The sequence below is a fragment of the Quercus lobata genome, chromosome 3 (genome assembly GCF_001633185.2).
Source record: "Quercus lobata isolate SW786 chromosome 3, ValleyOak3.0 Primary Assembly, whole genome shotgun sequence".
NCBI classification, from domain to species: domain Eukaryota; kingdom Viridiplantae; phylum Streptophyta; class Magnoliopsida; order Fagales; family Fagaceae; genus Quercus; species Quercus lobata.
The window spans coordinates 61811839-61825619 of record NC_044906.1 but is presented as its reverse complement, the minus strand read 5'-3'; the positions used below and the strand labels follow the sequence as shown (position 1 = coordinate 61825619).

Below are 13781 nucleotides of genomic sequence, written 5' to 3'. Positions count from 1 at the left end.
AGAATTAACTAGAATGGAATTTGTGGACAAGAGAGATAAGCAAAACTAGCCAGACCATTAGTTTTGGAGATCAATACAAGCACACAACGAAGATAAATGTATATTCTCTTTTGGATTTTTGTCATTTTGCTTTCTTATCTTGTTTAGTGTAACCCTATTTTGATTGATGCTCTTCAAGGCTTTTCATTATCATAGACCCAAAAAGTAGGATTTGACTTATGTGAGAGTTCATTGTGAAATGTCTACATGTTGGGGTGCCCCTCAGATATTTGTTTCTTAGTTCAATAATGTTATCACAACTCCTACATTTTTAGTAGCATTCAATGACACTTTGATGGATTATGATTGATGGGTTATTTAAATCTATTGGTCCATGATTACTCATTTAGCCAGAAAAGGTCGTCAAGGTTAAAACTTGACAGATTTTATTCTCTAGAAAGATAGGATTTTTGGGGTAGTAAATATTTTCAAAACAGTACTTGGTGTTGGAGGAAGATCTTGAAGCTTATAGAGATTGTTAAGCCTCTTGTAAAGTTTGCTGTAGCAAGATATTCTGTGGCATGATTGGATGAAATCTTATACCTGAGACATGTGCACATGACAATTTATGGTGATGCAAGTAACCTTAATGCAAAGGTTTCTAGTGTATTATTAAAGAAAATTTGGATATGGAAGCCTGCAGAATTAGTTCCAATTCAGAGTAAAGCTTGATTTGGTGGTATTGGAAGTGGAAAGACCAATTTGGGTTAACTCTAAAACAGTGAAATATACTTGTGTAGAAACCTGGAACTTCATCAGAACTAAGAGACCTGAAGTGAGATGGTGGAGTTTGATCTAGTTCTCTAGCTCAGTTCGAAAGCAAGCTTTCCTTGGCCGGTTGGTAATTCGAAATATAGTGAATACTAAGGATAGAATGCTACAATGGGGTTTCCAAAGGGATGTAAATTTTGCTTTAGCAGAAACATATTAGAAAGCAGAGATCACCTCTTCTTCCAATGCCCTTTCTCTAAAAGGATTTGGATTCTGATAAGAGTATCATGCTCTGGTGTCGTAAGTTGAATTGGGATGACATAATAGCTTGAAGTGGGTCTGATTTGAGGGGGAAAAGTCTGCTATATGTGGTCGATATGTTTGCTCTGTGTAGTGTTATAAATCACAACGGCAACAAAGAAATGTTGTGATCCATTGTGATAAGATCTTGACTGAGGAAAGGGAAAGCTCTAGTTGTATTTGAGAAGTGAGACTATTTGTATTAGCTAATGTTAAAATTGTACGTGTTATCTCCTTAAGCTGATTTGTGTAGTAAATTGTAGAGTCTTGGATTGGAGTTTTGAAAAGTGAGTGTCCTGTTGGATGTACGGACTTGTGAAATAAATTGTTCACTCATCCTGCTGGAGGGGATGGGGGATTAAAAGAAAGGAAAAAAAAAATCATGCTGTTGACAAAGGCCCTAAGGCCATTATAATTGATAGTCCTTTATATTTGGCAAGGAAAGGGTTAGAAGAAAATGTCATATTGCCATTGGAATGAGCGATGTGTTCCCAAACTTAACTAAAGCCATATACATTAGCAATTTAGCAGATGCGAACAGGCACAGCTTAAGTTTCAGAGACCATTTCTAAAACGTCAGAGCCAAAACTAAGTTGTTTACATATGGTGCATTACTGACAGGCCACAGATGTATTAATGTGCTAGAAGTATGAAGCCAAATGAACTAGTTCTTAGCTCAAATTTTTTTTTTCACAAATGTTATCAACAAAATGCAAAAACTAATGCCCTATTTCAAGTGTAAGAATCTATGGGAAAAACTTCTGCAATTTAAAGTCCAGTTTCTATGTTTTATGTCTTAGAAAAGAGAGCTGGGGTGAGCTAAAGACCTAGGCTGAGAAAATGACTAAACTTCGTGTGTAAGCTCTTTCATCCACCATCCAAAGGTGGTGATCTTTCACTATTGCATAAGATTACAACATGTACATGATGCACTGAGTATACAAAAATTAAACATTGTAGACCATCCCTACCTCCAGAGTAGATGCATGCGGTAGACTAAATGCATAGGAGGTTACCCTGCTGTTCCTACGCAGAAACTCATACCCATAGTTTATTACAAGCTTCTTTATCATGCTAGATCCTTGCTTTGCTTTCATGTATGACTGTCCCAATATGTAAGCTATCCCAGCTTCCCTAGCTTCCATCAGCTCCCGTAATTCTTCCCTCACACTTGTGTCAATGTTCGGGCTCTCTGGCACGATAAATCTTACCTTTTTTCTTCGCTGCATCACCGGTGGTGATCTTATCTCCCTAACTTCTGATGTGCCAACTGTCTCTGTGCTGTTGATGTCGTGTTCGCTGATTTGAATCCCATCTTCATGGGTAGAACACGTCCCGACCACTGCCATTTTATCTTCATCCTTCTCTAATTCTTCAATTGTTCCATTGGTTCCAATGCTACTGGAGCGTATAAACTCTGCTATACTACATACAAGGTCCTTCTCAAACTCCATGTCATCCTTGTGAACGTCACAATATCCATATCGTACAATGCACCTGTATATCCTGTACTCTTTAGGGCCAATGCGCCCAACTAGAAAGCGTTCCTCAGGTCTAACATGTGGGATTGGGACAGATTTGATGCAGACAAAAACCAGGACTTGGTGGAAGGCAGGAAGGTTGGTGACAAAGTGTGAAAAGATTGCAGGGATGCCAGACACAAGCTCAGTGTGTATGACACCAATGCCATTGACTCGTACAATGCCTAGGCTGGGACCAAGGTTGAGTAACCAATTGATGGAGACCTTGTTTTGCACATCAAATTCATACCTCTTGAGTGTGCCATAGTGCCAAACGTGCATGACAATTAGGAAGACAAATGCAAGGGCAATGGGGACCCAGGCTCCTTCGCGAAACTTGATGAGAGAAGCTGAGAAGTAGAGAGCTTCGATTGTTCCAAAAAAGACTACGAAGCAAAATGCAAGTAAGACACTCTGATGCCAACATAGGACAATAACAAGAGACATTAAGCAGGTGGTGACCAACATGACAGTGATAACTGCCAAACCTGTTTCACACAAAGCATTAGGTTAAGGATTTCTGCTGAAAGCAGTGAAAGATAAGGTGGAATCCCAAATGATATTCCAAATGAAAACGATTGCTCTTTTGACAAACAAATAGGTTCTAATAGTGGATTCTAATTGTTGAAAACTATTAATGCAAAATCTCAATTTGAAATAAGCAAAATCCTTTTGGTAAACTTTTTCTGGAAATAGGATCTATTCTTGACCCAACAACTTACAATTATTGTCATACCTGATGCATTACCCAAGCGCTTTGTGTCTCTGAAACCAATGGTAACAGCCAAGCATAACAGCATCAAGATCCAGTTGATCTCAGGGATATAAATCTGACCATGGATTTTGGATGAAGTGTGGACTAATTTCACTTTTGGGAAGCAACCCAGAGCAGAGCATTGCTTAATAATTGAGAAAGTTCCAGTGATGATGGCCTGGCTTCCCACCACTGCAGCAAGTATGGCTATCACCAGAACAGGCCATCTAAATTTTTCTGGAAGAAAAAGCATGGGCCATTTCTGATTAGCAGAGAACCTTCCTGTAATCCAAATTATATAATGTTCACTAACAGGTCAAGGTACCTACCGGGTACAGACACATAAAATCCAATTCGGTGCACTTGGATTTCAGGACTATGATGCATAGACAGATAGGCAGCTTGCCCCATATATGCAAGAATCAATGCTGGATAAACCACAGACGTGAAAGCAATCTGTAGAAAATTGTACATTTATTAGAAATGTAGTTGTTCTCTAAGTGGCATTAGCCTAGATACAAATAAGAGACCTTATTCATTTCTCACAACCTGCATGTTTAATAATTATAATATTAATTTTAAAAATAATAATAATAAGGAGTTCTTACAAATGTTTAAGAATTTAACACTATGCTTATGCATTAATTTAGTCTGTACATCTTACCATGAGCACTGTTTTTGTAAGGTAATTTCTCAAATGGCATAAATTATTGTTTTTTTTTTTTTCTTCTTTTGCATTGCATTTCACCTTTGAGGATGCTTCACTTTAAAAATTTAGTTAATTCCCTTGATCTTGTAGACCACCATCCTCTAAGAGCTCAATGGCTCATTTGATTTTTATTTGTTTAAAGAATTCTCATGTTAGGAGATGTATAGATGGAATCCAGACACAATGGAAAACCAACAACCATCAGATCACTATCAGATCAGTTGCTCATGTTTTATGAGAGATAGAAACATTTAACCAAAACTGCGAGAAGTTTCTTTCAACAAGGAAATTTTTGTAAAATCTTTAGCATGGGTGTGTGCAGAAAGAGCAAGAGAAATATGAGGAAATTCACAAGGAAAAGGAAGAGAGATCACCACCTACAGCTTTCTTATATATTTACAATCTAACATATATTTACAGTGCCAACGGTAGGTCTAAATTGGGTCAACATACTAATAGCGCATAGTGAACCCAAAGCTACCAATATAACCTACTTGCTCCAAAATCAGATTTAGCCACTACTACAAAGATTGGTAAAGCAAAATTGTTGGCTAGACATCTTCCACATTGATTTCCAGAGCTATATAATATTCTTAATTCATTAACACAATATAAGATCCATGACACAATAAGAGAATCAAAATTAGCTTCATCATAGGTACTGAATGATTGCCCTGCATTGCATTGATGGATTTATCAGAAAATGGTCCCATATAGCCAACATACATCAGCCAGCCAGATACTGATGTGGCTAACCAATATGCCTTGAAGTTACTCTGCTTTGCAGTTTGCAGGACAACTGTGATCAAGGCAGCATTCAAGGGGAGAAGAAAAGAAGGGGGGGAGGGGAATTTACATTTCAAAGGATATGAACTCTACAGGCTAGGGTTTGAATGTCTCAAACACATAATGAGCACAGGCTTATCGATTATCAGAAGTAAAAAAGAAAAACACGGGCTTATAAAAGGGTTGATACTACTGTACAAAGTCCAATCTCAACAACATTGCAAAATGTCATAAACTTGAAACTCATATGCTACAAGGTCCATTTGTTGAGATAATAAGCCATGCCAAGTTAATTAGATAAGGTGGTGTAGTTTATAAATTGAGTTGTTAAATGACATACCTGGATCGACAATTGTGAAAAGTGTCCAAGATCAGCAAACATGGCTTCAGAACCTGGAAAGAGAAAATGGGTATTAAGAAAACAAACAAACGAACTACTTTGCTAGTAATGGCAATAGAATCAAAGTTAACCATCAAAAGTTCATAGTTACCTGTTATGCACAACAAAATTCCACCCAGGGACATCCAACCTCCTCTTTGAGTTTTCCTTAAAAATTGGTACATGTAATATGGAGAAAGTGCTTTGTAGACATGAGGATTCCACCGAAATATATTATATATACCAATGCCACTGATGCAGAAAAGCCATGTCAAAACTACAGGAGCAAACAAAAACCCGACCCTGTGAGTGCCATAATGTTGAAGGGCAAACAAGCCTATCAGTATGGCACATGCAACTGGAACTTCTACATCTGCAAAAATTATCAAACTGTCAGGAGGAAACACAAAGATAACAGCATGCCATACAGAATAAAAGAGACAAACTATGAGTTGCCAAATTTAATTGCCAATGCAGGCAGTTAAATAAAGGATATGGGCAAGTTAGGGACCTATAGTGAAGCAAAAACTCATATTTCTTGAACCTATTTGTTCTATGAGCTCAAGGGTTGTTTTTCTTTAACACTTCCATAAAAAAGGCCACTGGATCATGCCTATATATATCCCATAGATTTGCACCAGATAAATTTGTATCAACTTATATGGCCCTGTTCTATTTAGTCGAGTAGAAAATAAAATAGAAATTGTCTTCTGAAGATGGGGAGAGTGGCTGATAGCTCCGATCTTGAAAACTGGCATAGTTTGAATAAAGACCAAGCTTCTCAACTTAATTGGAGTTGCATTTCTTGAGATTGAAGTCTTAACTAGTAGTGGTGGTATGACAAGAAGAACTAGCCTCCTTATCAACTTGAACCTTGTAATTGATCCACTATAAATCATGGAAGGTATTCACATCATTGGAATCTTGATATTTCAATTAAAAATTCCACTGAAATGTGTTAAAAAAGAGAGAATATTTTCTTTTATCGTATTGCTTTCTTAAATATGTCATAATCATATTACACTTTAACAGAAAGAAACATGCAATATAGTTGCAACAATATAGCGACCAAAATTACAATCTCCCAATGTCAGTTTTCCTCTCACTCAAACCAAGGTCATGATATTTAAACAAGTTCCGAGAGTAGGCATATCAGCACTCAGGATGGTACCACTTAAATTTTTGAATAAAGGTCATCTCCTTGTAGTCCACTTAGCTTCTAATTAACACTGTTTTTATGTGTTGGGCTTCTACTGGCCTACTTCTAGATCATGCAGCCACTAAAACTCCACCCAATACCAAATTAAGCCTATGTCAGAGATAATCTATTTATCACAAGTGTAAGTCCAACCTAATACAAGATGAAATCTAAAAGAAAGAGGCTGTCAACAAGACAAAACCAAAAACCTTCTTTTGACAGGTTTTGGTATACAGGGACTAATATCTGAAGCATGAAAATCTCTTGGGCACCTCTCTTCCCTTCCTTTAACTGTGAGTCAAAGACAATATCATAGAAATTGTAGTCAACCAAGGATCTTCAGATATTCAGCATAGCTTCTCTAATACTTGGGATTCTGGTGAATGAGCTGGAACATGGAAACTGCAGTGTTTCCTTTTTCATCCTTAAACCCTTTGTAACAACTCTTAAGCTACCGTGGGGGTGGGTATGATGATGACTTCTTTTGTTTGAAAATTAATATCTCCACATCCACTCAAAAAAAGTAATATTTAAAGAGGAATCTATTCAAAATAGTGAAATTGGTATTCAATTTCTCCATCATCGGCGCTTGCCTAGAGTGCTACAAAATAAGGCAAAGAATTTGAATCATGGTGATGACCCACTGCTTGAGAAATTAGAGGTCTTACAAACAAGTTTTCAACCCTTTAATCTATGTGTTATTCATAATCCCCAAGGGAGATATGCAAGACCATGAGTTATATCATATATGGTAATTAAAAACAAAGGAAAGCACTTTCAATTCTCAAGAAGAAAAAAAAAGGAAAAATGGTGGGGAAAAAATCAGAGAAGAAAAACTATGCTTCTCCATCCATGCAAGCCAGTTTATCATGTTATTGGTGGACATATAGTTTTGCAACCTGAATGGACAAATTACACTGCGGGCTCCACAGCACAGTCAGTCTTGAGAGAACGGGTGGGTTGACAATCATGAGTATAAACAAAAGCAATTCCCAGGATATTGAAAAGAAAGGAGAAGATAATGATTGATTAATGGAAACAATAGCAGCAGATATAGGACCAGTAAAATGTTTGCATAATGGAAACCCTGAAAAACCTGCACAACAGTTCAGACTCAAAATCTGGAAATTTTAATAGATTGTGGAAAATTTGGACTAAACAACAGAAGCTTAAAATTGACACTGCTGAAATCCACCAATTTGAATGACAAAAGATTCAATTAACAAATTATTAAATGAGAAAATAACCCAAAAGCTATTCAGCCATTAATTATACATACAGGTAGTCTCAACAAACAACTCACATATCAAATAAAAACAAAGACAAAGTCAAGATTCAAGAACCTTACATTTGTGTTGCTCTCTTGACATAGAAAACTCGAGGCCGGAAATCGCAGAAAAAACTGCACCAACCAACACAATCATGTTAGTCACAAGAAAAATTCAAACTTTAAATTAAAACCCAGGAGAACTAAAAGCACATATAATATACCAGAAATAGCTGGTGTAAGCACACCATCACCAATAACCATGCAAGTCCCAACCAAAGCCAGAACAAGCAGAAACCTTTGTAAAACCCTGTGCCTCTCCAACATAGACTTCAAGCTTGATCCCAACCCAGTATTGCACAATTTTTTGTTGTCCTTCTTGTATTGAGAAAGTTCCTCATCTGCCAATTGGAAATTGGGGAGTGAGCTGACTCGGGCATGTCTACACAGCAACGAGTACAGAGCAAATGTCCCTCCTTCACCATTATCATCAGCTTTGAGCACAATAAAAACGTATTTAAGCAAAGGAATCAAAGTGAGTGTCCAGAACACAAAGGACAAAACACCATAAATCTCTTCATTGGTCTCTGTGTGTTGAATATCTTCGCCAGCAAATGTGCTTTGATACACGTATAAAGGTGAAGTGCTCAAATCTCCATACACAACACCGAGACTCTGATAGGCCAAAGTCAGCACTGTCTTCCATGAATCCACCTGCAACAAAAAGACAAAACAACTTTACTACAAAAAAACACAAACTGGGTTTCACTCAAAATGTCTGAAAAGCACAAACTTGATCAGAAATTAATGCATGTTTTATGAAAATTCCTAACTCCTAAGCTCACCTTAGCACGGTTTTGATAAACCCCAGTTTCCAGATCCATGATGGGAGCTCTCAAAGACTCAAAAAACCCATTTTTTTTTCTTTGTTTGTAGCTGTGAAATTTAAGAGATTCAAGGAAGACCCATTTGCCAAAAAACACCAATTTATGTACTTATACTCAATATTGAAAAAAACAAAACAAAACAAAACAAAAAATTATTATTGTTTTGACAAAGGAGACGACTTTCTAGATCAACGATGGGTTGCAGAAAGATTTGAAAGAAAGTGATGTTTTTTTACTTCATATAGAAGGAATTCAATCACATCCCAGTTGATTAAAAAACGCCTCCACCAGTTTAGTCCTTTGAAGAAGCAAGCTATAGGCTATAGCTACTCGGATAATCAGATATACACACGAAATTTTTTATTCAATTATTTAAATAATAAAAAATTGTACTACTTTGTTTAATTTAAACAAAATTCAAAAAAAAAAAAAATGTGCACAGCAGGTGAACAACCATTAGAAACAGCGACATAAACTAAAAATTAAAAAACTGAAACAAACACGAAAAGCCACACGGCCTAAACCTTTGTAATAATCAGAGAACTTCTAGTAGTAGTAGTAGTACTACAACTACAACAACTTCACAGGATTAGAATATTTTGTGTCACAGTTCTAGAGAGAGAGAGAATGAAAGAGAAAGATGGTTTCTTTTTGTAGTTGTAGTAGAAGTAGTGGTTGGTTGGTTTTGGGTTTAGGAGAGAGGGAAAGTTGTTGTTAACTTCTTTGTTTTTTTACACAACTTTGTTTGAGGTGAAGTGGTCTGAAATTCAGCAGTGAAAATTGGAGGCTGAGGATAAATATCATCATTTATACAGACCATTTGGTAGGTTGCATCTAAATTTAATGCTCCTACATCAAAATCACTGTTTTTTTTTTTTTTTTTGATAAAATAAACTGTTAAAACTGTTAAGAGTGGAAGACTATTTATTTTCCTTTTTATTACATTCTTTGTACGGGTTTGGTAGAGAGTTTTTAGAAAATGAATAATGACATGACCAAGAGAGGTAGAGAGCGTAGAAGTAGACTAGACTATGCATAGGATCTTTTTCAAGTCGGTACTCCTCGTGAGAGCCCTATGGTCCATTTTGTAACTAGCCATCTATCAAATATGGCTTCTGGACAGATGTATTAGCTTATAATTTTGAACAAATAAATAAAAAATCTCTCTTTTCAAAAAAAAAAAAAAAAGAAAGAAAGAAGAAAGAATGAGGACATGCGTCTTGGTTTGAGTCCAGTGTTTTAGTGTATTGAAATTTTTGTGATCGTCATACATGTTTACTTTTGACTACATGTTATCACATAATAGGGCCGATATGGTTCAAGTTTTGTAATGTATAGCTATGTATGAGATCTTTTTCAAATTGATACTCCTCGTGGGTGCCCTATGGTCCGTTTTGTAACTAGCCATTTATCTGATATGGCTTCTAGATATATATACTAGCTTATAAGTTTCAATAAATAAATCTCTCTTAAAAAAAAAAAAAAAAAAAGAATGATGACATGCGTCTTGGCTTGAGTTTAGTGTTCTAGTGTATTGAACTTTTTGTGATTGTGACACGTGTTTATTTTTAGCTACATGTCATCACATAACATGTCTAATGCACTCGAGGGCTTGGACTCAAGCTTTGTCAAATGTCATGTACCTAATAAATTTTACTCTTTTTTCGTAATTATTGAAAGTCTATTGTCTAAGTGAATCCAACAGTAAGATTTTTCAAATTTTAACCTAGCGGAGGACTTACCTCTTATGTACATTTGACTTTATTTTATGAACGGAAATTTTATTTAAAAAAAGAAGAAGAAGAAATCATGATTAGAAAAATATAATTTTTATTTAAGTTTATTATTAATACCATTTTTATTATATACTAATTACAATAAGTCATGTTAACTGCTATGAAAAAAAATGTTGCACCCTAAATTTATTGGTTTGAGATTTGAGTGAGTTGACTCAATGTGATGGAGTTGTAATAACTGACGCTAGTGTATTTGTGGGTCTAATTCTCTCTATATAATTATTTAATAACTCTAAAGCTGCAACAATTTTCATAACAATTGAAATTGTAAATTATTAATGGTAGACAATAAAGTAGTGTCACGGGTGGGATCTAAATGAAAACCTTTCGAAATATTACATTTAAAAAAAAAAAAATTTTTTTAATTTATGTCGATAACATTAATCTTATCTCTTAATTATTGCATTATTTTTAACCACAAAAAAATAAAAACCCACTATAAAGAAATATAACCGAAGGTGTGTTTAAACGGTCAAGATTCATTATTTTCTCAACTGAAGGTTTGTTTCGGTTGGTCAAAATTCATATTGTCTTTTTTTTATTTTTTTTTTTTATTTTATTTTATTTTAAATACTGGTATAGCGGTGATTTTCTTTCCCCATTTATAATTTCATATGACTTTGGAATGGAATGCGTTCCTTTTCATAATTAATAATGTGGGGTAATTTCCCGCACAAGGGTAGTGCCCATCAAGAATATTGTTCGCTTTGGGGTGGGGTGGGATTGGCTTGGCCATGTCCTGGACCTGACACCCGCATGGTTTTGTTACCCCTGTGCAGGGCACGCCTCTACCACTACTACCATGTGTAGTAGTGGTAGTAGTGGTACACTCATGCTTGTGTCAAGCGCTTATAAGGCATGAGTGGGGCGCTTCTCTTGCCGATGTAGGACTGCACTCAAAGTCTTCCCATGTCCCTTGCAGAACAAAACCATGTGAGCTTAGCTCCCCAAAGCGGACAAACAGCTTGTGCAGGAAATTACCCCACAAATAATTACAAATTTGTAATAATCTCAATTTCTAAGGTGTAGTTTTTTTTTTTTTTTTGAATAAAATACTATTTTGGTACTTAAACTTTATCAAAAATTTGTTTTTCGTCCCTGAACTTTAAAAAGTTCATCTTTTGTTTCTAAACTTTTGAAAATTTATCTTTTGTCTTAAAACTATTGAAAATGTTTCACTTTTTGTACTTAAAATTATATATATATATTTTCATTCTTAAACTATTGAAAAAAAATTATTTTTTCATCCTTATTCTTATTTCTAAACTATTGAAAAAAAAATCTACAAATTTTAAAGGTGGAAAAAAAATTATTAAAGTTTAGAAATGAAAAACATACTTTTAGTAAAGTTTAAAGATCAAAATAATATTTATTATTATTATTATTATTATTATTATTATTATTATTTTGTGAGATATCCTGCTCTAGGACTTGACGTCTAGTTGAACTGATTAAATAATACTAATTTTAGAAGGATAATGACTACCAAAATTGGAAAGTGATGTGGGATATGGTTTTCATTAAGCAGTCAAGTGATACAAACTATGTTATTATTTCGTCCACATTCCATAATAGATTGTGCATGCATCATTTTAATTTTATGAAAAATAGTATGAACTAGTTAAACTTACATGGGTTGCACCGTTTTGGTTATAAACCTATAGAACATATAATTTATGGAGAAACAAAAGCTAATAATATCTTTAAATACTTAAATTATATACATTTTTCATTCTCCTATAAATGAAATTTACATAAAATATTGTGTTTTTAAGCCTTAAGCAATCACCATGACATTCTTTGAATTTAATAACTAAAAAAAATCCTCCCCCCCCCCCCCCAAAAAAAAAAAAAAACAGTTGACAGTTTAGGGATAAACCAAAACCCCAAGTCAATAAATTAAGAACAACCCAAATTTTCTAAACGTAAAAAAAAAAATTCTTGCTGAATTATAATCGTGAGTACAATTAAATTCTTGCTAAATTTTGTGATAGGTTCAAGCTTATTAGTAAAAGAATAAATATTTTTCAAAATTTTAATATAATCTAACACATGGAAACGTTATCTCCAATGACTGTGAAACCAGAAGAAAACGTAGAAACCAAAAAATGAAGGAAGAAAAAAAAAAAAAAAGAAAGAAAGAAAGAGAAGTTGATATTACAATTAAGTTTATGTGTCTATCCAGATAATTTAATTTATTATTATTATTATTATTATTTTTATATATGTCTATCTAGAGAACTGATAAAGCATATAGGATAAATTGATAAGACTATTTAAGCTAAATGGGAAAAAATTTGAATATCAACAATTAAGCTTTTGTGTCTGTCCAATGATTGATATATATTTTTTAGAAAACAATGCATTGATATTGATAAAGTACTAAATCAAAAGTTGAAAGAACAATTTTGTTTTTAAAAAATTTCTAAAATTTGGTACAACCACGTGGCAATCAAAGATAACCATTTAGTGCAATTATGGCTTCTATTAATGACAATTGACTAATTGTGTCTATCTAAAGTATTGATAAAGCATTAAAAGAAAAGTTGATAACAACAATTAAACTTAAGGGAAAAAAAATATTTTGATATACTAATTAAGCTTTTTTTGTCTATCTAAAGAATTAAGAAAAGTTGATAAAAACAATTAAGTCAATGTTTCTATCAAAAAAATTGGTGCAGCTTGGCATTACCACTTGGCTATCAAGCAGGATGACCATTTAGTGCAATCATAACGTTTAGACTCAACTTTTATTATATAGTATAGCATATGTTTTTTTTTTTTATCTTTTGGGAAAATTGGCATATCCACCCCTAATTGTGGGAAACATTAGAGATTAAATCCCCTAACTTTTTTGATAAATACAACCAAAATTGTTTTTCATAAATATGATTAGATTCATAAATTTATAGTGTCCAATTGTCCGTTTCATAATAATTACTTTTTACTATTAGATTAATCAAGATATCAATAGGTTTCTTTTTTATGTATACAAGGTTTTTGAATCCATGACCTTTTTTTTTGACAATAAAGACTATTAGATAATCAAAGAGACATTCACAAATCCCCCCTCAAAATTTTTACCTACAAGAAAAAAAGGTAGTATCATTTTTTTTTTTTTGATGGGGAAATATGAAGATTCATTCATTTGAAATTGAGTTACAACAGAGCGAAACAGAGAGGACATAACAAGCACAGCAAAGACCTACAAGCCACAATCCTCTAAGATTACATGCCTCACAAAACTTGGACACATATCCTTCCAAATCCGGGAGACACCAGAGGAGCTGGCAGCTCTTGCTAAATCATGGGCTGCTCTGTTGCCACTAAAAGGTAGTATCATTGGTAGTGAATGTATTGGAGTCATGATGAATAGGTATCTTGTTAAGATTGGCTTGAAATTTTCATATGAGTAAGGCAACTACCAAACCATAT

At 34.2% G+C, this 13781-nt stretch overlaps 1 protein-coding gene across 1 annotated transcript; it reads right to left on the bottom strand.

The window, feature by feature from the left end:
• Positions 1-1749: 1749 nt before the first annotated feature.
• LOC115982674 (potassium transporter 6) lies at positions 1750-9325 on the bottom strand. Its single transcript, XM_031105343.1, has 9 exons — positions 9075-9325; positions 8509-8599; positions 7888-8377; positions 7745-7798; positions 5311-5571; positions 5160-5212; positions 3654-3780; positions 3307-3561; positions 1750-3058 (listed from the first exon to the last, which is right to left on the bottom strand). Exons 2-9 carry the CDS (start codon positions 8545-8547, stop codon positions 1998-2000), a joined length of 2340 nt encoding a protein of 779 aa, XP_030961203.1. The 5' UTR covers positions 8548-8599; positions 9075-9325; the 3' UTR covers positions 1750-1997.
• Positions 9326-13781: the final 4456 nt, after the last annotated feature.